Genomic DNA, 22368 nt, shown 5'->3' on the forward strand with positions numbered 1-22368 from the left:
GGCTCTTATATGCTCCTCTGTAACCTCACAAGAGACCTCCCGATGGACACAGCTCATTTGTTTTACCATGTTTCCCAGTTGGAAGAAAGATTGGTAACTCTATAGAAAAAATGTGGGTACTTCCTCATCTTTGCGGCCACGCTACGCCAGTTACATTAGCCGCTATGTAAGGATTTTCGGCACCTACAGTATGTCCATGCCACCATGTATTACCTATAGTAAAATTGTGTAGAGCGAATTGAGCCCGAAGAGTGGTGAGCGGACGATGATGCTAAGCAGCACCATTGTCCACTCACGTGCTCACTTCACTCACCACAATTCTCACCGTACAGTACGTAAGTTCCGTAGCCCAAGCAGTGGCCACATAGATGAGGAAGTACCAAAATGTGAACATAGGTTTATAAGGGCTGTGGTGTCAGGATCCCAACTGCCCGGACTCAGACAGCATGGTGAGCGAAACTAAGCCCCTTGCGGGCTCGCTACACCAGCCACCTATTCTATTCTCCCTCTATGGGGGTTGTGGACCCCGACGAAGGAAAATAGCAGGTGGCCGTCGGGAACCCGGATGTCGGTGTTTTGACAGTCAGGATCCAGACGTCGGGTAAATGCCTGTAGGGATCCCGTCTGGCACCCTTTATAAGATTATTATAAAACATTGTTGCATTCATAGAAACTATTCCAGGGATGTATAACCTTTATTAGTCCAAGGGCTGCACTGGCAAATCATACTCACTGAAGAGGCCTTAGTGAAATGTTGTGTGTTTAAACATGTAAAATACAAACATTTTATGTATTTCTACCTATGGTTTAATAATAAACCCCACACTGCTTCCAGGTCTGTTAATCAGGCGTAATGTGTAGCAGCTGCAGGTTAAAAATTATTTAAATCTAGCAAGATTAAACAGGTTTTGAATATGCACAGTTGTTCTGTCACAGACATAATATAAATGAAAGCCGGGCTGCTGGTGAATGGAGTAGACAGGACAAAAGAATATTAGAGGAGGTTGGAGTTGGGATGATGGCAATTTTCTGCACTAAGCTTCATTTGTATAATAACTTAATTGTTCAAATATGCATGTTAATGATATTACTGTGCATATAATCCAGTGTGTAATGACATAAACCCCCCCCCCGCAATGTCTAAATCAGGGGTAGCCAACTCCAGGCGTCGAGAGCTACCAAGTTCACATTTTCCCGCTCACCTCCCAGGTAAACAGGTGCACAGCTGCACTCATTACGGACTAACTCTTTTTGAAAGATCCACAGGTGGAGCTCAATACTTCACTTGTGATTCTGTGAGGAAACCTGGAAAACGTTAAATGTTGGTAGCTCTCGAGGACTGGAGTTGGCTACCCCTGGTCTAAACATTCAGTCAAATCTGCCTAGATCATCAACTGCATGTTAAACGAGGCACCAGGTGATGTCACGCACTGTTTGCCCTTTATTGTTCTCCCGGGAGAACTGCCAATATAGTTAACCATATTGGCAGTGCCATGAATCGCATAGAGTGTACCCAGCTGAACACAATCATAGTGGGTACAGGTTATTACCTCATTATACATCTTTATTAAGATTATATACAGGTTGTTCTAATATTGTTCACTACAAAGCAGCCATCAAGACCAAAGAGTATATTTACTAAGCATCAAGTTTCCCAAGCGATGTGTACTCAGCACAACATGATGGCAGGTGGGACCCAGCATCAGCAAGTGCATACCCACTTGCGGATGCCAGCAGCAAAGCTGGCATGGGTGCTATGCGGCATTCTGCAGCATAATGCTCATCTGCTATGTCCTACATTGCCTTGCATGTACAGATGACTGAGGATGTTCCAGGCAACATGCGGGAGCTCGCATTGTCTGCAAAATAGTGCGCACACACACACTGGATAATATAAAGATCGGCAAAATCATTAATTTTATAGTCTAATGTGTATACAGATTTAGTAAGCATACCCCCAGGTGTTGAATATTTAATATAAGAAAGGTGCTGAGAATATATAACTTACAAAATAATAATAGTTACTTGTGTATTATCACGGTGCCCAATTAGCATATGTACGGCACCGCAAAATCACATGCGATTTTATAGGGTGCGATGCCATTTACTTTACTATACACTTATATGAGGTGCAATGAGATTGAGGCAACCCCCCCCCCCCCCCCCCCACTATCCACACCACCCCGATGCATGGCGAGCGCAGCAGCATAACAAGTCCTCCAGGCCTTTTCATACCCCAACTCCCCACGTCGGCGTGGAGTTGATTTTATATATTTTTTATATTGATTTTATATAGTGTGGTGAGCGCAGTGAGCCACCATGCCCAGGGGGGGGGGGGGGGGGGGGGGGGGGGGGGGGGGGGGGGGGTACATGCTGCTCAGTGCCGAGCTTGGGCGAGAGGCAGCTGCAGCCTGTCCTCTTTCGCTCTCCCTGAGTCAGTCAGCTTAGGACACATGACCGCGTCCTCTGCTATTTTTTTTAAATGGGTGTTGTCACACTCTCTTTTGTTACCAGGACCCTGAATGCAGCCACCAGGCTCACAGTTTTGCCTCCTCCCGTCTGGCCACAATAAAGGCTGATCTTGACAGAATAGCTTGCACAGGGGGCTAAAGGCAGCTGCAGCTTCCTACCAGTTTCTTCCAGGGCATACAGACGGATCGTCAACCTTAACCGTCGCCAACCAGGCAGCAGTAAGGGGAAATACTCAGGAGCACACAGACCTGACTGTAAAAGTCTTGCTGTATGGTATAACATATAAACATTTTCCCCAAAATGGCAGCTTTTTTCCCAATCAGATTAGGAAAACCAATAGCTATATAAACCTGATGCAGTATTAGTCTATAAACAAATCTGCACATTTCTTAACATTTTATTGAATCAGGTTTAAATAGCTAATTGCATCAATTAGAACAACCAAAAAAACAATAAAATGTGCAGTCGGTCAGTAATACCACATCCAATCTGTTAACCTTTACCAAGTAGAATAAAATGTGATGTAAAGCATATACCTATGAATATTATCACTGTATAATAATTTGACACCTCCTTCTATAGGCTTGTTGTTCACAAGCACCTTGAGTCCTGTTGGAGAAATGCGCTATATAAATTAAACCTACTTAGTCAATGTGTAATGGTGCCTTTAAGAGTCTGTGGATTTCTGGGAGCTAGCTTCACTTCTAACATTAAAGGCACCCATACATTAGGCCAACTTGTCCTGAGAACAAGTCGGACCCAATTCTCCTGTGAGCTGCCTGGGAGGCTCACATAGGATTTGGCAGTGAGGAGCAGTGGGGCGGGCGGTGGCTGCTGAGTGGCAGCAGGTGGTGATCAGTGGGATGGGCACGCCGGGTATTAGAATTTAAAAAAAAATGTGTCAAATGACTGATTGGCCTCTGATTGGCTGAGTGAGCACATTTGACACTTTAAAAAAAAATAATGTAATACCCAGTGTGCCTGTCTCGTTGATCACCATCCGCTGCTGCTCAGCAGCAACGCCCCAACCCACTGCCGCTCAGCACCTCGGGTGACAAACTCATCCGATTTGGGCCGATTTCTCAGCCCGATCTGTCGGAATCGGGCAAAATTGGCCCAAATTGGATAAGTGTATGGGGGCCTTTCCAGATTCGTAGCCTATAAAAATTGCATTTGCATTAGTGTGCAACTCTGAATTAAACCCTGTGTTTGTTCTTGTCTTTTTGTCTTCCTAAGAAATATCACCTTCATAGCATGCACGTGCAGGATTTAATATTTATGATTTATTCAAATAGAGATCAGAAAATACTGAACAATTCTCATTGTCATTTTGAATAGCCCATTTGTTGGTACATTTCTTTTTTTTTTCCAGTTTTAACCATGAAATTGACAGGCAGAGTACATGTAAATCAGCAGCCATGGCATATTGTGCACAAAATACAGCAGGGACAGCACTTCTCAGCTTAAACACTTATAATTGAATGTCTGGTTCATAATATTCATGATAAGCACAATATTCAGAGCGATAACTTAGAAAGAACATTCTAAATTCATTACATAAAATGCTATTAAGGGTATGGGTTGAAAGACATGGCACAAAATAAACATGGAAACATTGCAAAAAACAAACCATTGAGGTGGTGTGCTACTGAGCATAGGAGAGCATGTAGACATAATTCCCTATTTTATGAAGTAAGTGAACAAAGACGCATTGTCTCAGCAAGCAGATCCGTGCGGATTAAAAGTATGGTATCCAGCAGAGGTGAAATACTGCCTGGGCTAACAGCAGTCCTTTAGGAGGCTTACCTAGACCTAGCTCTTATGGTCCATCTTGAAGTACAGAGATCATACGAGAGGAAAAAACACTTTTGGACCCTTTCCGCAAACAATGGAGCAGTCATTAGTAACTGCAGTCGCACACATACTTTTCTGTTATTCTACAGGAGATTGCATAAGTATAAAATAGATAGTGCTGACATCTGAACACAGCAGGTAACAGCTTGTTACACTGGCTGTCTAAACACAGGAAAATCTATAAGTATCACTTCCAGAGCAAACCCCCCCCCCCAAATAAAAAATACATATAAACAAAAGCGCCAACCAAAAGTACAAGGAGGTATAAGAGCATGTATTGCAAAGTATATAGCAAAGTAACAGGTGGGGCTGTGTCTCATGGTGTGGTCTAGCAGGCTCTTTGTGCAATATATTGAATAAAACAAGTCCCGATTTTAAAATAAAAATAGTAAACTACAACAAAAAAGCACAAACTTATGATATATGTGTTTCCCCCCCTATGACAAAAGCTTTAAACAGACGACTAATTGGAAACACACTCGTATTCATTGCTATACTGCAGAGTTCATGACTCAGAGCAGGACAGGAAGAGCCATGCTAGTAAGTAGTGAAGGGAAAGTGGTTCTCCGCACCTAGGTCACGAGAAGCTAGAATTCCGTACTATTACCACTGATTGGTCAGTTAGTTTACACATTAGTTTTATATTCTGACACTGTTGTGTCAGTGTCTACTGAGAATTTTCACATTAATTAAACATTAACCTGAATGGCTACAATGTACCAATTGTCAGTTCATGTGCTATTTAACCCTATAGATACTATAGGAGCCCAAAACACAGGCAGGAGGGTGCACTGAATCTATACACCATGCAAGATAAAGTAGCACAAATAGGAAAAAAAAAATCACAACTCATCTGTTTTTAAAAGAAATAAAAATAAATCACAGAAAATAATGAAATCCAGATTCTACCATGCAGTATTGCTGGCGAGAAGGAGGTATTAAGCATATATGTAAACTTTCGTCAGTAAACCAGTCCGATCAAACACAAGGCAAGTTAATTTTGTTTAAATAGGTTTATACATTTACTGTATTTAATATTAATATGTATTGTAGCAGGCCAATTTTGCATTACAAGCAATGCCAGTGTAACACATGGCAAACTATACAAGCTTTAACCATATAGAGACATATTTGCTAAACAGTGCTGCAACCTGCCATCAGCACCCCCTCACTAACACAACATACAGGAGAGGTGGCAAGCAGGAGGTGATAATGGTAAGAGTAGATGTTTTGTGGGGGGGGGGATTGTTACGCCAGATACTGTATAATATCTACTGCGGGTGTGGATAATGGAAGAAAATAGGGATATACATCTGGCATGACTGTCCATGTTGACATTTTATTATGAGTTCGATGCAGCGATTGGTAAGGGCTTGTGTGTAGAAATGAAGCTGCAATGCTTTGTGTTGAGCAGTATACAGTACAGGATGATGTCTTCATAAGCATGAGCAAGAGTCATGAAATCAATGAAGACAGCAGCTCTAGGCCCTTCCTCTCCATACAAAGAATAAAACACATTGTAATGAAAATATGGTAATGAATGGCCGAAAAGCTGCCGTTCCTGGATAAGTCTGTAAAAGAAATGTAATAAATAAAGGTGTCCAACATGAAGTACAGTCAGCTCCTGAAGTGTAGGCTAAAAGCACCCCCCTCCTGGTGCATTCCAAGTGGGAAGGAAGGAAGGATGCTGTAGAGTTTACATGTTGAATCCGTAGCCGGGAGAAACAGAAGGAGGAGGCTGGGTAAACGTCGGTGGTGGGGTATATCCATAAGGGAAGGCTGGTTGAGGCGGAACCACACCGCTTGGACCTGCTGTGAGCATCAGCTGCTGGCCTGCAAGTAACATCATGATTAGAAGACAGAACTCTCAACTCTTATTTCAGTGTTAAGCAAACAGGTGGGGTAATGAGAAAAAAATGGCTAGAAATCACAGTGGGGTAGATTTATTAAGCTCGGTGAAGTGATAAAGTGTCTGGTTTTTATCACCGGCCAATCAGCTCCTACCTGTCCTTTTTCAAACCAAGCCTGTAACTTCACAGTTAGGAGCTGATTGGCCGGTGATAAAAACCAGACACTTTGGGGCAGATTTATTAACCTTGGAGAAGAGATTAATTGGAGATAAAGCGGAGAAAAGGTAAAAGGAGATAAAGCACCAGCTAATCAGCTGTGTTTGAAAAAGACAGTTGGGAGTTGATTGGCTGGTGCTTTATCTCCTTTTACCTTTTCTCTGCTTTATCTCCAGTTTATCTCTTCTCCAAGGTTAATAAATCTGCCCCTCTATCACTTAACCAAGCTTAATAAATCTACCCCTGAGCTATAGATTGGATTAATATGCTAAGTACAGAGCAATGTGGCAGGATTATAATGTGGAATCCTAACCATATACTTCTATGGGCCATTGTTGTATGGTTTTATTTATTTATTATTATTTATTAGCAGTTTCTTATATAGCGCACACAGATTCTGCAGCGCTTTACAGAGAATATTTGAACATTCACATCAGTCCCTGCCCTAGTATTGTTGCCATTAACCTGCCGCCCTCCAATCACACATTTATATATACTCCAGCATAATTGTATTCAACTGACTTCTATACTGCCGATGTCTCCCCATACTTAAAAGATGTTACAGCATAATGTGTCCTTGCCTCACTACTTTGGCACCCTATTATAATCTCCATGCAGACATGGATGGTGAAGTAAGAACAAGCTGATTTAAAAAAAACAAAATCATGAAAAACTCATGTCGATCTGGTCATGTGTCTACTTTTTCCATGTCAACTTTTTGGCCCTGTCCACCTATTGCATGTCAACCTTTTGCCGTAGGCCTATTGAAAATCTATCTAGACACTGTAGATCTATCAACTGAAACCAGTCTCTCTTATGAGAAATTGTATTTATCGCTAAAAAAAACCAAGGATAATTGATCATAGAATTAAAACAATTATCATTGGTTTAGTCTTAATGTTAAAATGGCAACAAGGAGGTTTTGCTCTGTCTTCTTTCAGAATACCATGATTACAATGTATGAAAATGTTGATCTGACAGATCCTTGTCCTTTTTCAACCTTACCAATGAGTGCTTTTTTACACTCACCAAATACTATAGGGGTTGGCTCTGTCACTTGATCCTCCTCCATTCTCAAGCTCTCTGCAGCATGTAGCTTGTCCACCTGTTGAAAGACAATATAACAATGAAAGTTCATGTGCTCAGATATCTGTCATCACTGAGATCTCACTGAGCACTACAATGAAGTCTAGAGGCCCCCATACACTAAGTCGCCCCCGACTTCCCCCCGGGGGAGCTTGATTAGATTGGCACTTGATGTGCCATTTTTTACATGTGATAAATCGTCTCGATTTATCACATGTAAAAAACCCGGGGAGCAGGGGGGGGGGGGGGGGCGGCTACAGAGCAGGGCTGCTGGTGGGAGCAGGGGGGGCTGGGGACGCTGCGGGGGACACAGGCGGCATAGAGCCGGGAGCTGTCAGTGCTAAAAAAAAAAGCCTATACAATGAATGGGCAGCCTGTGATTGGCTGAGCGCTCTCTCAGCCAATTGCTGACTGGCTGAGAGAGCGCTCAGCCAATCACAGGCCGCCCATTCATTGTATGGGCTTTTTTTTTTATTCAGTGCTGACAGCTCCCGGCTCCCCCTGCCCGGCTCTATGCCGCCTGTGTCCCCCGCAGCGTCCCCAGCCCCCCCTGCTACCTCCACCGCCGCGCCGCCCCACTAGGTCCCAAGTCGGGTGGTCGGACGTGCAGCAGGTCCGACCACCCGACGCAGATCCGATGCGCACGGGACCGAGGGGACATCAAAACTAACCGATTTTGGTCCGATTTCGGCCAGATCCGACTGATCTGGTCGAAATCTGACCAAAATCGGCTAGTATATGGGGGCTTTAGGTGTTGGAGGCATGGTTCACACAAATCTTTTGCAGCTGCGTACAGCTTTTTTTAGCAAAGAAAAAACTTCACGAAAAGATGAAATACTTACTTTGCTCAAGTACTCTCTCGTGACCTGGATAAAATAAGGCATGGCAAACTCCATGATGTTGTGTCTCCAAGCCAACTCCAATACAATGTCTGGATGCAGCAGGTCATAGCAAGTGAAGAGTGTTGCAGCAAAACACTCGCGTTTCTCCTCTTCCAGAAACCATTGCAGCAGCTTCTCCGCCAGCTCTGTATCTTTTGACTCTGCGGCATACAGCATTGCATCCTGTGAACATAGAATCGTAGTAAACAAAGAGCCGGGTGCAGCTATGGCAGATGAGTAAATACAGCTGAGCCAAGTATATTCCGATAAGTAAAAATAACTCGCAACTGTCAGTGCAATACTTCTCGCATTAAAATAAAGCTTCGGCCGACACACCTGATATCCAAATTTTACCAGGTGTGTTTGGGTAATTTCACTAACTCCATGCCCAGCTATACTGTGGCATGGCATAAGGAGTTGGGCCGAGACATGGCGGGGGACCAACGGAGCAAAATATTAAAATTCATAATATCCTCTTCATCATTGGTACAGACACTAGAAACTCAATATAAGATATTGTCTCATTGGTGCAGATGCCCCTCCATACTGCATCGGAAGGATCCAAATCTCCCAAATGTGTGCTGGAGATGCAACCAGTCCCCGGGTACCCCCTGCATATCTGGTGGTCATGTCCAATGCTCTCCTCCATCTCCGAGCAAATTATTAATTTCTCACTCCCTTTCACTACAGAATTTTGGTTACCTGGTTTAACAGACATACCCATCTCACAATTAAAAAAAATCCCTAACCAGGCATTTATTAAACGCAGCCAGAGCAATTATACCCTGCCACTGGATATCTACTATGGCTCCCCCCCTCTTTCAGTGGTTTCAGAGAATGGACCCCTATATGTCCATGGAAGACCTTACATCAGGGGTTCCCAATCTTTTTTGATTCACGGCACCCTAGAAAATCAGACTTTTTTTCACGGCACCCCTAGGTCAATTTTTTTTTATTTTGATTGGGTTTATATGCGATTCTTAGTGGCAGTTATGTGGTAAAGGGCAGGATTTGCTTCTGTTGGTACACATTCTATGATTGCCAACTACCAGCACTGGTTTTGCTCATAAATAATTAACCACTAATAATTTGAGTTGGTCCTAGACCACCAAGCCGTGGCACCCCTACATGTGTCCTGAGGCACCCCAGGGAGCCACGGCACACAGTTTGGGAACCACTGCCTTACATCCTTCCTGTAGCACTCCTCCCAAACTTTTACTGCCACGTGGTACGGCTGGTTAAAATTCAAAGAATCCTCAGAATACTACATGCACTCTAGGTCTGGCCTTAACTCTAAATCCCAGTGACCCTTGAGACAATCCTCTCTTTCCTAACCTTTCCCTTTTTTTTTCTCTTTTAGGTCTTTTTTTTGTTATATTGAGTAGTATAATGTGTGATTCTTCCTATTCAATAAATAAGCGCAGTTCTATTTAGCAGCAGAGGCGGGGAGGAGGTGAATGGATGCCTGTGTGTGGCATCCATTCACCTCATGGGAGCAGCCCAGCCAGGTGCTAGGCTTGCCCTAGCGCATTGATGACGTTGCGAGGGTCCCGGCTTGCGGATTTTCAGGACCCGCCTCCGTGGGGATACCAATGTGAATCCACATATATTTGTATGACCAGACATAAAATAATTTCTTAATTTTAGATTTCAGGTTAGATCTTTGTTTCTACTCAGCTGTCATACCTTATACAAGCGGTCCTTCTTGCATAACTCTACGCTCTGCTTCCAACGGTTATTCCCCTTGTACAGATAGGCTGCAATCCTTCGGAACTCAATCAGCTCGTGTTTCTCCAGCCGCTGTGCCAGGATGATGTTATCAAAGTTGTCATATGCATCAATTGATGCTCTCAATCCCTGTGAACAAAGATGAACTATCAAGATGTGCAAATATTATATAGACCTTTAGTGCAGCAGTTCCCAACCGGTGGTACGCCTACCCCTGGGTGTACACATCCTCCCGCTCGGGGGTACGCAGTGGCCCAGACTGTAATGGCGGTGGTCAGGGAGACTGGTGGCCAGGGGTATGCGCCTTAGTGTCATGGCGGGGGTTGCGGAGACGCTGGGATGCCAGGGAGACGGAGGCAGAGTCTGACCTAAAGCTGCAGCTTGTGAATTCCTCCAGGAATTAGGGCGGCTCCTAGGAGCCTCCTCGGCGGCATTGATGGTGGGGTGGATGGGGGCATTTTTCTACAAGCGCAGGTAAATATATATAAAACATTAATTTAGTTTTACTGACAGAACACAAGGCTTGGACACTTGGGAATTAACCCCTCTGCACCAGCCCTCCTGCTGCCATCTGCATTCCAGCTGCCATCTGCATTCCAGCTGCAGCTCTCATGATTCTCTCCTGCCCCATGATCTCCCCATGCTTACACTATATTCCCTGGGCCTACTACACATCATAGAACACACGGCTTGGACACTTGGAAATTAACTCCTCTGCAACAGCCCTCCTGCACTGGCTATCTTTGAGCTGCTGCCATCCAGCTCCTGCCTGCAGGGTTCATTTTGTTGGGAGCCATTTAACAGACAAGTATAAAGTATATTTGGAATGTGGGAGGAAACCCACACAAGCACTGGGAGAATATACAAACTCCACAGAGGATCTAAGTGCTGTGAGGCAGTAATGCTAACCATTACACGAGTGTGATTTGACACGAGGGGGTACTCATAAATGAAAAGCCTAATCAAGGGGTACAGGAGACAAAAAAGGTTGGGAACAACTGCTTTAGTGGATCAATGAGTGGAGTCTATTGGCAAAATATCTTGTTTATATTGAACTGAAAGATATGTCTTCTCATGAAACAAAAAAGGGTATTCCGAATACACGTGGTCCAAAGAACACTCCCCCCCCCCCCCCCCCCCCCTGAAAATATACATAGTAGGGCATTGAAGGCAATTAGTGTATACCAGTTACATGTTTTGCTATCCTAAAAAGGCTTCTTCAAAATGTTTCAGCAGCTTAGTGAAGAATTTGTAATCTACCTTCGCATCACTGGTATATAATGGTATTTTTCTACTTCTGTTCCATGTTAAATTGTTTTCTGTGAATCCACTGAAACTACCATAGGGACATTCCAAAACTGTGGAACACCCTATTATAAAAACTGGCAACTGCCAGACAATTGGAGGGGCTATAGAAACCGGTGAATGGTAGCCAACCCTAGCCCTCGAGAGCTACCAACAGTTCACATTTTCCAGACAACCTAGCTGCTGCACAGCTGCACTCATTAATCACTGACACATTTTAAAAGATCCACAGATGGAGCGAATTAGCTCACTTGTGATTCTGTGAGGAGACCTGCAAAACATGCACTGTTGGTAGCTCTCGAGGACTAGGGCTGGCTACCCCACGTTTAAACCAAAACCAAGTTTGCCATCCAACTCATCTAGTCACCTGAGGCCACATGCTGCACCGGCCGATAAAGTACCCAACAAATTGGTGGATGGGCACTCTCACAGACACAGAAACCAGCTATCCTGCCACATTTTCCACCTTGCAAATTATCGAATTAAGTCACATGGCAAGGCTCTGATTATATGCAGGCCAAATATTTAAATGCTCTTGTGTCTGCACTGAGCAGGCTGGCTCAGTGAGGGAAGACTTCCAGGGAGATGGTTCTAGACAGAAATAACATATCACAAGATCCAGCAATAAGATTGCCATCCCCCATAGAGACAGTCCCTCCCAATGTCAACGCCTGACTAGTGTGAGAGTGTCTGAAACACCAGAACAATCCGCAGAATACTGAGGCAATGCATCCTACATTTGTGCGGGTTCTGGTACAAGAATGTACTGCCATAAACAGTACATCCAGCTCAGGCAGCAAAAACAACTTTCTGGCTGTTTTTTTTTTGTGTTATAGGAGGAGGAGTTTGAGCTTTTTGGAGGTACATTGTAAAGTGCCCAAGTTCCTTAACCACACCCTAGACCTCTTGGTAAAGATATTTCTCATTCATCCAACAGGGAATACTTTAAATTCACTGTCTTTTATACAGGTTCATTCTGGGCCCCCAAAATTTGCTTATTGCCACTATGTGAACTCATATGCTGCACTAATAACCAGATTCTTGAGATTTTATGCTTTGTCTTAGTTCATCAGGCATCAGTGGTGGCTCCCGAGTCCCCTGCACGGGGCCAGCGCATGCACAGTACCGTCATACGTACTGCGCATGCACTGGCCCAAGCCTCTGGGGCTGCCTTTGAAGCAGCCCCCGAAGGCTTGATCGGGTTCCCGGGTCCGGCGCATGCGCAGTATGGTCCACGGTACTGCGCATGCACAGAGCCTGTTTTGGGGGCTGCTGCGCATTTGCGCAGAGAGAGGCATCCCGGAGGGAGGGAACACCTCCCAATGGGACTGCCTTCAGTGACCGGCAGGTCGACTTCCAATAAGAAGTCTCTGCCAGTCACAGTAAAGCCAGAGCAGTCTCACAGACTGCATCTGGCTTCACTTTAGGCAGAGACAGTGGCGGATTTTACTTGGGGGGGGGGGGGGCCCATAGGTAAAAACCACCACTGTCAGGCATCCACTACAATTGAACTGGGTAAAGCCTATTAGAATTTGGAGTTAAACTTGGGAGAACAAGGAGTAGGTCATCAAGGCCTTTAGGCGAGTGTCTCCTTAATACAAGAAAATTGCTCTCAAATCTATATTATGCCTGTTTCAGGTCACCTGTTTCACCAAAACAGACTCAAAACGTGAAACTGTCCTAGATGTAACAAGTTTTTACATGTGTAGCCTTTAAACATAATAAGATTAAGTTTCATTGTATTTACTGGTTTATTATGTGGGAGAACTGGTCTCTAGGTATGATTTGTTCTGTATGTACTACATTTGTATTGTAATAATGTGCTGGTTTTGTAAAAAGTAAAAATGTACCTGGTAATCCTCCTCTTCTGTCAGCAAGTTGTTGAGAGCCTCATTTACAGACTTGTTGTTGTGATTTTGAACAGAACGCAAGTACGGCTTAACAAGTGGCAACTGGTTCATCTAAGGAAAAGATCAAAGTCCGGAGGTCAGTTATACAAAACAATATTGCTAGTTTGGACATTTTTATACAAATAAGAGCAAATTAAAAACACACAAACAGGAAATGGGCAGCCTGCCAGAGCAATGTCTATCAACAAGGTCAAGAACACAGTGTTAAAATGTTCAGTTGCCTTCACTCTAACAAGGAATTTCTAACTTATAATAATTCCAAAATGTAACAGGTAAATGTATTTTTACAGCGCAGGTAAAGGGCTTTGGTCTCCAACAGGTCTACTAGATGAGGATGTTGGAATATATGAGGTGTAATAAAAACATTACATTTCTGAAAATATTTTCTATGGAAAGGAGTCCGTTATACTCATAAGCTAAGAAAAACAAGACATAAATTAACGGGATTCAAATTGTGAAACCATGCAGATATACTAAAAAGGTAATGTGCTCATATGCACAACTGCCACTTACCTTAGAAAAGAAGTTGACGGCTCGCGTGTGGTCCAAGCGTGGAGACAAGACCAAGAGGAGGTCATTAATTAATAGTGGTTTATACTCTAGGTAGAACTGGAGGGCTTTGTAATACAGCTCCACATTTGCAACCTGTAAGCATAAAGGATGGTCACTGAAGACATTGTATGACTGCCACACTGGAAGGCAAAGATGTTTAGTATTGGAAACTGTACCTTGGTGACAATGTCCTTAAATTGTCCTTCTTTCCAAGCGTTGGTGGGATGACTCATCATGGTGATCACTGCATTATCAAACTCCTCATACTTATCATATAGGAAGACTAGTTCACCCCATAGATGGGCCTGCTCTGCTGCACGTAGGACCTAAAAGCATTAAAAAGGACATTACAACTTGTCCAATTGTGACCCTGTAGCCGATTTATTTTATTAAATAGATTTATTAACCGTCTCCGTATTGGGTATTTATTATTGACTTCAGTCTTCACTCTCATTGCCTTAGATATGGGGCACAGATGTGTATTTAATGCATCGTTTATGGTCATCCTTGGCTGTTTTTTGGGTGGGTGTCTGGAGATTTGTATCAAATTAATTTCTTAACGATGTCCCTTTCTCCCAGAGGCACAAAGGTTTCTACAGTTACTCTTGGCTGTATCTGCACCTAGAAAACGCTTCATTCAGATGTGGATCCAACAGAGCCGCCTTTTACTAGAATGTTTAAGGAGAAATTATGCTATTTGCATATGGATTTGTTGGAGGCCTCTCCACAGATAGAAGGGTGCCCGGCACAATTCTTCACAATTTGGGAAAGCTTTATAAAAACGGTTTCCATTCTTCCAAATACGCTATAACTTATTACAATTTATTCTTAGGGGAACATCCTACTAGCAGCGGTTATTCACTTCTGCTACTAGGTTCTGCCATCACTATACTATGCTCTTAAATGCCGGCACCCCTTATCCTCTATAACCGCTCTTATCGGGTATTATGAAGCAGAATCCCAGTATCTGGGATTGGGTACGTCTGCTGTTTACATGTATTTTTGCCGATTCGTGGATCGATTTTTGACTGATAATTGGATAGCCAATATAGAGCATCATTCATTTATACCAGGCATGTCCAAACTATGGCCCTCCAGCTGTTGTGAAACTACAAGTCCCAACATGCCTTGCCACAGTTTTAGCATTCTCTAATGGCAAAACTGTGGCAAGGCATGATGGGATTTGTAGTTTCACAACAGCTGGAGGGCCGCAGTTTGTACATGCCTGATTTATACCATGGGTCCTCAAACTGCGGCCCTCCAGATGTTGTGAAACTACAAATCTCAGCATGCCTTGCCACAGTTTTGCTATAAGGGAGTGTTAAAACTGTGGCAAGGCATGCTGGGATTTGTAGTTTCACAACATCTGGGAGGGCCGCAGTTTGAGGACCCATGATTTATAGTGACATTCAGCCGAAGGAGCATCAGGGAGAATAGGACATCCCCTTTGTGTCTGGTCTACACGTTACCCTCAGTTTAACTACTTTATGGACCTTTTTCTGGTTGAGTCGCAAGGCTGCAAATTAGCAGTCTTGCGAGTCCAACAGACTCTGCCCTGGGAATGCCGGGTCGCCCACCCCTGTTCGCCTGCCGTGCTTGTTTGAAAGGGATGCAAATGGATGTTTAACAAACATCTATTCGCAGGCCAGGTGGGAACAACCATCAAATGATGAGGTAGGCACAGGCACATCTAAGGTTACTCTGAAGTAACCTTAGATTTGTGCATTCGGAAGGAAGTGGGCAGGCAGCTGACATCCGGTGATGTCTGGGGGAGTTGAAGTGAATTGCGCTGCTGGTTTAAACAATGTTAGTAAGAACACACTAGTTTGGCTGAATAAAAATGAATGCTGGACACACTGTTTCTTTTGCAAATTTTATATGGAAAAAAATATATAAATAATATATAAACATACACTTGTTACATTACATAAAAACAATACTAAAAATTATTCGTGAATTGGGATCCCAATATTGTAAGCTGTGATAGCTTTTATAGAGTTCAACAATGTAAATTGGTTCGACAGGATTGTGCAATATTATGCATATGCCTTATCTGGTACTGCAAACTATCGTCATATGCATAATATTGCATATATGAGCACACCATCGGACCCCTTAAAAAGGGGTCTGAATGAACGAACCAGAATAACCCCCTATATGTAATAGACATCAGCAGGCCTGTATGTGAAACTTTTCGGGCGCATTCACAATAAGCCTGGGTCACACATTACACTTGAGTTTAACCCAGCTTATAACCCAGGAAGAATTGCTGTCTTGCTTATACCTGGGATATAAATTTTGGTGCTTTCACACTGCACCATGACCCAGGTTGGTTCATCAGCAAACAAGCAATAATCTGGGTCGAGGATGCGCTGTGAAAATGGTTTTAGTCCACGTATTCTTCAGATACATTGTGTATTTTCAAAACTCTATAAACACTTTACTTCCATGTTATATACCCCAATAAAATAAAAGTATTTTTTTCATGTAAATATATATATAAAAAAAGACAGAACCCATTTTAAAATAAGGAATAACTTTTTAACTCACCTTTGGGATGTTAACTCTGGACCAGAAGAGTTCTAAGTGTTCACGCATTTTCTGAGGTTTGAATTTGGAGTACAGGATGGCAAGCTCTGTGAACATGCCCATGTGTGCACGTTCCAAGCCCAGGGCTGCCTCCAGAAGTGCAATGAGCTCCTCAAAATAACCCCGATCCTGTGGATTATGGAGATGAAATCATAACATGGTTAATAGGATTACATATCAATATAAAAAGGGACCCAGCTACTGATCACAATTAGCAAACTGTCAACGACTGCTAAATTTGAATTATTTCCCCAATAATAAATGTGCACGTGCACTAACATTGCACGTGCAAATAATGTAGTTGGTCACAAACGCAATTTGCTACTTTTTATTCACTGTAAATGCAACAACTTCAGGGGCCAAATGTGTCTGTATACTTAACTTTTATGCTAGTGCTTTAGTAATGTTGTTATCTATTCGATTACAGTGAAACCTCCAAAAAATAGTAACACTTCCTCTACCAATTAGGCGCTCAACTTGGGACAGAAATTTAGTTTACAAGAGCGATGTGGCTACACTCCACCCAGGAAAGATGTTCAAGCTACCATCACTTATTTCTGCTCATAACTCCCAGGTCACAATCAGAAATCTGCATAGACACACTGCTACAGTCAGGTTTTACGGCATGGTCATTGACTGCTAATTTCAAACCTATCCGGGATTAATCCACGAAAGCACACACAAGCTGCAAACTAACTAAAGTCCACTCAGAAATGATTACAGCCAAAACATCTGGCAATGTTTGCCCCACATAAGGCATGATCCTGTAGGTTCCCTTCAATGTAAAACACCTTTCGGAGCCCCTGATTTGCCTGCAGTACAGTAATGTAGCAAATCTTTATAGGTTGCCCTCAAAACAGAAGATGACCCTAAAATACTAAATCGACAAAAAGCTGTTCTGCAATCTTGAAAAATTGGTCGTTTAGCTTTTTTAAAGAAAATGTTAATTTGGTATTATCGTGTGCTCCACACGGAACATGGACTTGAGAGAGCTAAGGAGAGAGTTGTCGAAGGAGATCAGAATGTAGAACAAGTATGTTTTAAGGAAAAACTATAAGACCATCGCCAAGCAGCTTGATGATGATCCAGTGACTACAGTCGCAAGTATTCATTTTATTTCACATCAACACATTTGGCCGCACATGACTAAAGCTTTTCAAATAGTAAGAGAGAAATGGTCTATAATAGAAAGATGCTTTCTCCGTGACATTTTGTTAAATGACACATTTTTACAATCCATGATGGCACAGCCCACTTAGTCATCCACTGGGGAACTGTCCGGCAAAGCATTGGGTCAGTTACTTTAGAACAGCAAGAATTGAGCACTACATTTTTGTACCCACCTGATAATAACTGATAAGCTCCTCCAGCTCATCTGCATGGATCACAATGTGCAAGCCACACATTTGTGCCAGACGGTACTCTGCGCCATCCACACACGCAAAACAAACCTTGGGAACAGGAACACAAATGGATTAAAATCTAAATGGATCATGTAAAGTGTTAACAATGCACTCACATCTTTAATTCAACACAAGCATACTCTGTGTACTTAATATTCCCTACCTCTTTCCAGGTGCGCGTGCTATTGGCTTTCCGTGCACTGTCAACAGCAGCCTGATACTCCCCAAGGTGTACTAGAGTGGATGCCAAACGGGCAAAATTGGAAACATTGTTGTAAAGTAGTTTGGCAGCATCATACATGCCTTCCTCATAACAGCGATCGCCCACCTGAAAGCCGTGAGATTGGAAAGTAAAGATTACAAGTCTCTGTTTACTGCACGTAAAGCATTTGCTGTACAGACACTGAAATACCTGCTGAATATGAGCATTGTTCGGGCCGCTAACAAATTCCTCCAGTTCTGACAAACGATTGGTTTTTGCAAGAGCAAATATGAGCTCAGTCTCCACGTAGGACTCCCTGGCCTTCTTTCTTGCCATCTGTAAGAATTTTACCAGGTCTTCCCAGTTTCCTGTGACACATGCAACCATTACAAGTGATTAGAATGCAAGAAGCTTCTAAGTAAACACTAGCGAATGGAGGGGGTTATTCAGAAGTACCGATTATCTGCAATTTGCGCATGTGCAGGATCAGTTCTGCTATAGCGCAAATGGGTCCTGTGAATTAGTAGTGAGTAATCTGGCATCAGACTGACAGTGACTGACACTCTGATGACCTTGATTTGTGAAAAGAGGCAGGTTGCGATTGTGTAAGGCCAATGATTTATGTTATGGAACAGAGATTTCCTAGCCTCAGCAACAGGCAGCGTGCTCAAAATCATGGGAGCTACTTGCAAGAGATGCTTCCTGGCACATTACTGTACAGTTACATCATTGCTACATGCAAAAGGAACACCAGTGATATCACCTCCAACCACAGCTGAATTAGGCCCACAGTCATAAGAATAGATTGAGGAAATAACTGACCATTCCTGCTTGCTGCCTGTTCTACTTCCATGTAAGCAGAGGGGTCATCGGCTTTAATATAAGAGTCTATAGCTTCTTTCACCAAGTCTTTCTGTAGCTGAGCTCTGCCCAGCTGGCTCCATACTGCAGGTTCATTGCATTTCTCTGCAAATTCATAGGCACGATCCAGATTCCCAATATGTTCAATCAGGACCTAGAAATGTGTTAAACAGAAAAATGTCATTACTGCCCACGCCCTGCTCCATGTTCAGTATCACAAGTGCTTGCTGTTACAATGAATCTGTGTTACGGCATAGCTTTGTTAATTTGACTGATTTTTGAAGATATATATATTTCATAGTAATTATACCAATATCACACAGTTACACTTTCGGCATCAGACCAATGCTATGTAGAGCGAATACTTATTGTAACTCAGAGGATGTAGAATAAAGACAGTAACTATGCACAAGGTGGAAGACAGAGCACAGTAATGACTAGCACTCAGGGTGCCGGCAGTATTCCCAAACAGTAAGAACAGAACACCAATCGTTGTCTCTCACTTGTATGGCAGATGTATTAACATCAAATTTCCTAAAGATCGCAAAGGCCTCTTCAAATAGCTGGTTGCTGATAGCAATGTTAGCAATGTCTGGCGCATCATAGTTATCCAACCGGTTAATATATTCCATGACTCTTGTACGGTCTGCTTTAATTGCCGTCAAGATCAGCAAGTTCTGGAGGTTTCTGAAAGCAAATAAAGTCCGACATCAGTAACAAAATGACCATGTCACACAGTAGACTTCCCACCAACACAATTCTCTTGAATAGTTATTTTCCCCAATCTAACCTGTGCTCACTAAACACGGAGTTATCCAGAACTATTTTCTCTAGGAGTTCAATTAGCTCATTTGGGAGATCAGCGGTCATAAATGCTTTCACTGTGACGGACACTTCCTCAGGATCCTGGGTCTCTGATAGAGCAGTCTGCACCACCTTTGGGATGAAGAAATAAAGACTAATGGTAAAATGTATCTAAGCCAGCATGAGGGGGGTATTCAATCGTTGTAGTGCACCCGCAGCCATCTCCCGACGGGGAGATGGCTGCGGGGCCCTATTCAATGCTGCCTTCCCCGACAGCATTGAACAGGGTTTCACCGCAGAACGAGCCCGACTTCACAAGCTGTCGGGCTCGTTCTGCCGAGAAAAGCCGGAAATAGGCGAGCTCCTGGCCGGAGCTCGTCTATTACCGCCCTCAACTCGCGGCCACGCCCCTTTCTCGCCGCCCGGGACATTGAATCCCGACTGCCGAGCTCCGGGCGAGCTGACCGAGAACGGGACAGGGGCACGGCTGTCGAGCTTGGTCGACAGCCGTTCCCCTAACATTGAATACCCCCTTAGAACACTTGTTATAACGATTGCCCAGTGCAAAGTAGTTGCTTACATGCTGCTGTGTCATTGCTCAGCAAAGGCCCTTCAAGCAACGCTAATGGAGTGAAAACCCAGCCTAAACAATCTTGCAGGTGTCTCTTAGACCTTTACAAATATTTTCCAATATTGAAAATTTGAAACATAAGGCCCATACACACAGGGCGACGAGTGCTCGGTGTTGAGCGATGTGCTTAAGCACAGATCGCTCAGCACATATCGCTGACCCACATGCAATGCACCAGTGATGTGCGAACTGTGCTGCATAGTCTCAAGTTCTAGTCAGGTGATAGCGACACGCAGGACCACGCATCGCCATCGCTGGGGGTATACACACAGGGTGATGTTTGATTAAATTCTAAGAGATCTAGTCAGATCGCTTAGACATAGGTCTGAAATCGACCTGAATGTATGGGCCTTTACTGTTTAATAAATAGAACACATTTAGGCAAGTATGGTGCCCACTCTTACCCACTGTCCCGGACAGTCACAGTATTTCTCCATACAAACCCCAACCCCCCATACTTCTGAGGACACTAGTCATTCATTCCCTACTCCCTCCTCCATTATTTCAACTAAAGCTTTGTTTCTTTGCTCCTAGTATGAATGGTTTAAAATGTACAGGAACGGAGAAGAGGGAGAAGTGTTGCTCGCTGTGTTTTAATAACCCTATTTTAAGACACTAGGACATATCCTTCCAAACATCTGTGCAGACTAAGCAGTATAGCACATACCAAAGGTTATGTCAGTTTCCCAGCACAATTATTAAAAAAAATTACAAAAATCCATTTGTTTGCTATTGACGGCAACACCTCTTTGTAGCCCTAATTGTTTAATAAGTCGAGTAAATATTGCCCATTTACTAAAAGAGACATTACTATACAAAAAAATATATAGCGGACTGCACCAACAATTTATAAATTAATTGGTAATTCACCTGATCAATCAGCTGTCTCCTGAATGGGCTGTGTTCCTCAAGGACATTGGCCCACAGATCAGCATCTTTCCTCCGTACAAGGTACCGGGCTTCACTCTTGAACAGGGAGTTTTCATTGCACACCTACAGAATATATATATATAAAAAAAAAAGATCAAGATAGTAAATGTATATATTTTTTTTTAGACAGAAACATTTCAGGAAAGCTGAGAATGTCATTGTGAAAGATTGAACTGCTGTATAAATACATCAGGCCCAAGACACCTGCCTTGATAAGCTCCAAGTCACACTGGCCCCTCTCGTAGGCTACACATGCCAGGTGTGGGTCCCTCTTTTCGCAGTACTTGCCCACGACACAGCTATCATAGAAAGGGTTCTCCCGTAGAAAGCGTTCAGGATTGTTGTTGCTATCAATGTAGATCTTGGCCAGAGCATTGTGTGTTGCAGGCTCCTCACAGCCCTCATGAATTCTAGATTCCAGCCATGGTAAAAGCAGTTTAAGCCTGAGATAAAAAAAAAAATAAAAAAATTGCAAAAGTACTGATTCAGGATGGTAATGCATTCGATTAATATTCTATTTAACAAAATAAAGTAAAAATCTAAAAGCAACATTATGTAAAAAGAGTATGGAAAGGTATTCTTGGCCTTGGATAAAAGTAACAAGATGTAAGTGCACAATATACAGGTTTCCTTTACATGTGCTAAATTGTGCTGCATCACCTGTTTCTTTTCTCCACTTCGGCCACTAGTTCATCAGTGGAAAACTGGCCATGTACAACCATGATAAGATTCTTAATGACATCCTCCGAGCAGTCAACATCCAATAGTCCTCCAATTACAGCAGGTATACGGCTGGGGTTGACCTAGGCATGGAAGACAATCCAAAGTATTACATCTCTTTTCAATACCTTAGGCAATACTCTTCGTATTTACTGTATAGTACCAGTTTGTGATATCAGAAGTTCCATACACTGCACTGACCAGTCTCCAGTATGTAGTAAGCAAATGGATAGGACTCACCTTTTGCACATAGATTTCTATGTATTTCTGGAGGTTGTTGCGGTAGAGATACAACACAAGATCATGTACAAAGTCAAAGCGGTCGCACACAATTATCAGCGGAAGTTGATCTGTGAGTTTGGCCTCCTATACAA

General features: G+C 43.1%; 1 protein-coding gene across 1 annotated transcript in view; it reads right to left on the reverse strand.

Moving 5' to 3' along the window:
* Nucleotides 1-5569: 5569 nt before the first annotated feature.
* The window catches only part of LOC146009016 (clathrin heavy chain 1-like), a 69813-nt gene continuing 53014 nt past the window's right edge, over nucleotides 5570-22368 (reverse strand). The window contains exons 15-32 of the mRNA XM_083148988.1: nucleotides 22235-22360; nucleotides 21935-22077; nucleotides 21483-21717; nucleotides 21215-21337; nucleotides 19700-19845; nucleotides 19413-19596; nucleotides 18871-19063; nucleotides 18259-18416; nucleotides 18010-18174; nucleotides 17787-17894; nucleotides 16405-16572; nucleotides 14031-14180; nucleotides 13816-13947; nucleotides 13243-13353; nucleotides 10046-10216; nucleotides 8321-8542; nucleotides 7422-7497; nucleotides 5570-6159 (exon numbers count right to left, since the gene is read on the reverse strand). Of these exons, the coding sequence (XP_083005114.1) occupies nucleotides 6023-6159; nucleotides 7422-7497; nucleotides 8321-8542; nucleotides 10046-10216; nucleotides 13243-13353; nucleotides 13816-13947; nucleotides 14031-14180; nucleotides 16405-16572; nucleotides 17787-17894; nucleotides 18010-18174; nucleotides 18259-18416; nucleotides 18871-19063; nucleotides 19413-19596; nucleotides 19700-19845; nucleotides 21215-21337; nucleotides 21483-21717; nucleotides 21935-22077; nucleotides 22235-22360 (2748 nt within the window). The 3' untranslated portion in view covers nucleotides 5570-6022. The remainder of the gene's footprint in view (nucleotides 6160-7421; nucleotides 7498-8320; nucleotides 8543-10045; nucleotides 10217-13242; nucleotides 13354-13815; nucleotides 13948-14030; nucleotides 14181-16404; nucleotides 16573-17786; nucleotides 17895-18009; nucleotides 18175-18258; nucleotides 18417-18870; nucleotides 19064-19412; nucleotides 19597-19699; nucleotides 19846-21214; nucleotides 21338-21482; nucleotides 21718-21934; nucleotides 22078-22234; nucleotides 22361-22368) is intronic.

This window comes from Crinia signifera, chromosome 1, assembly GCF_055691185.1.
Source record: "Crinia signifera chromosome 1, ASM5569118v1, whole genome shotgun sequence".
NCBI lineage: Eukaryota > Metazoa > Chordata > Amphibia > Anura > Myobatrachidae > Crinia > Crinia signifera.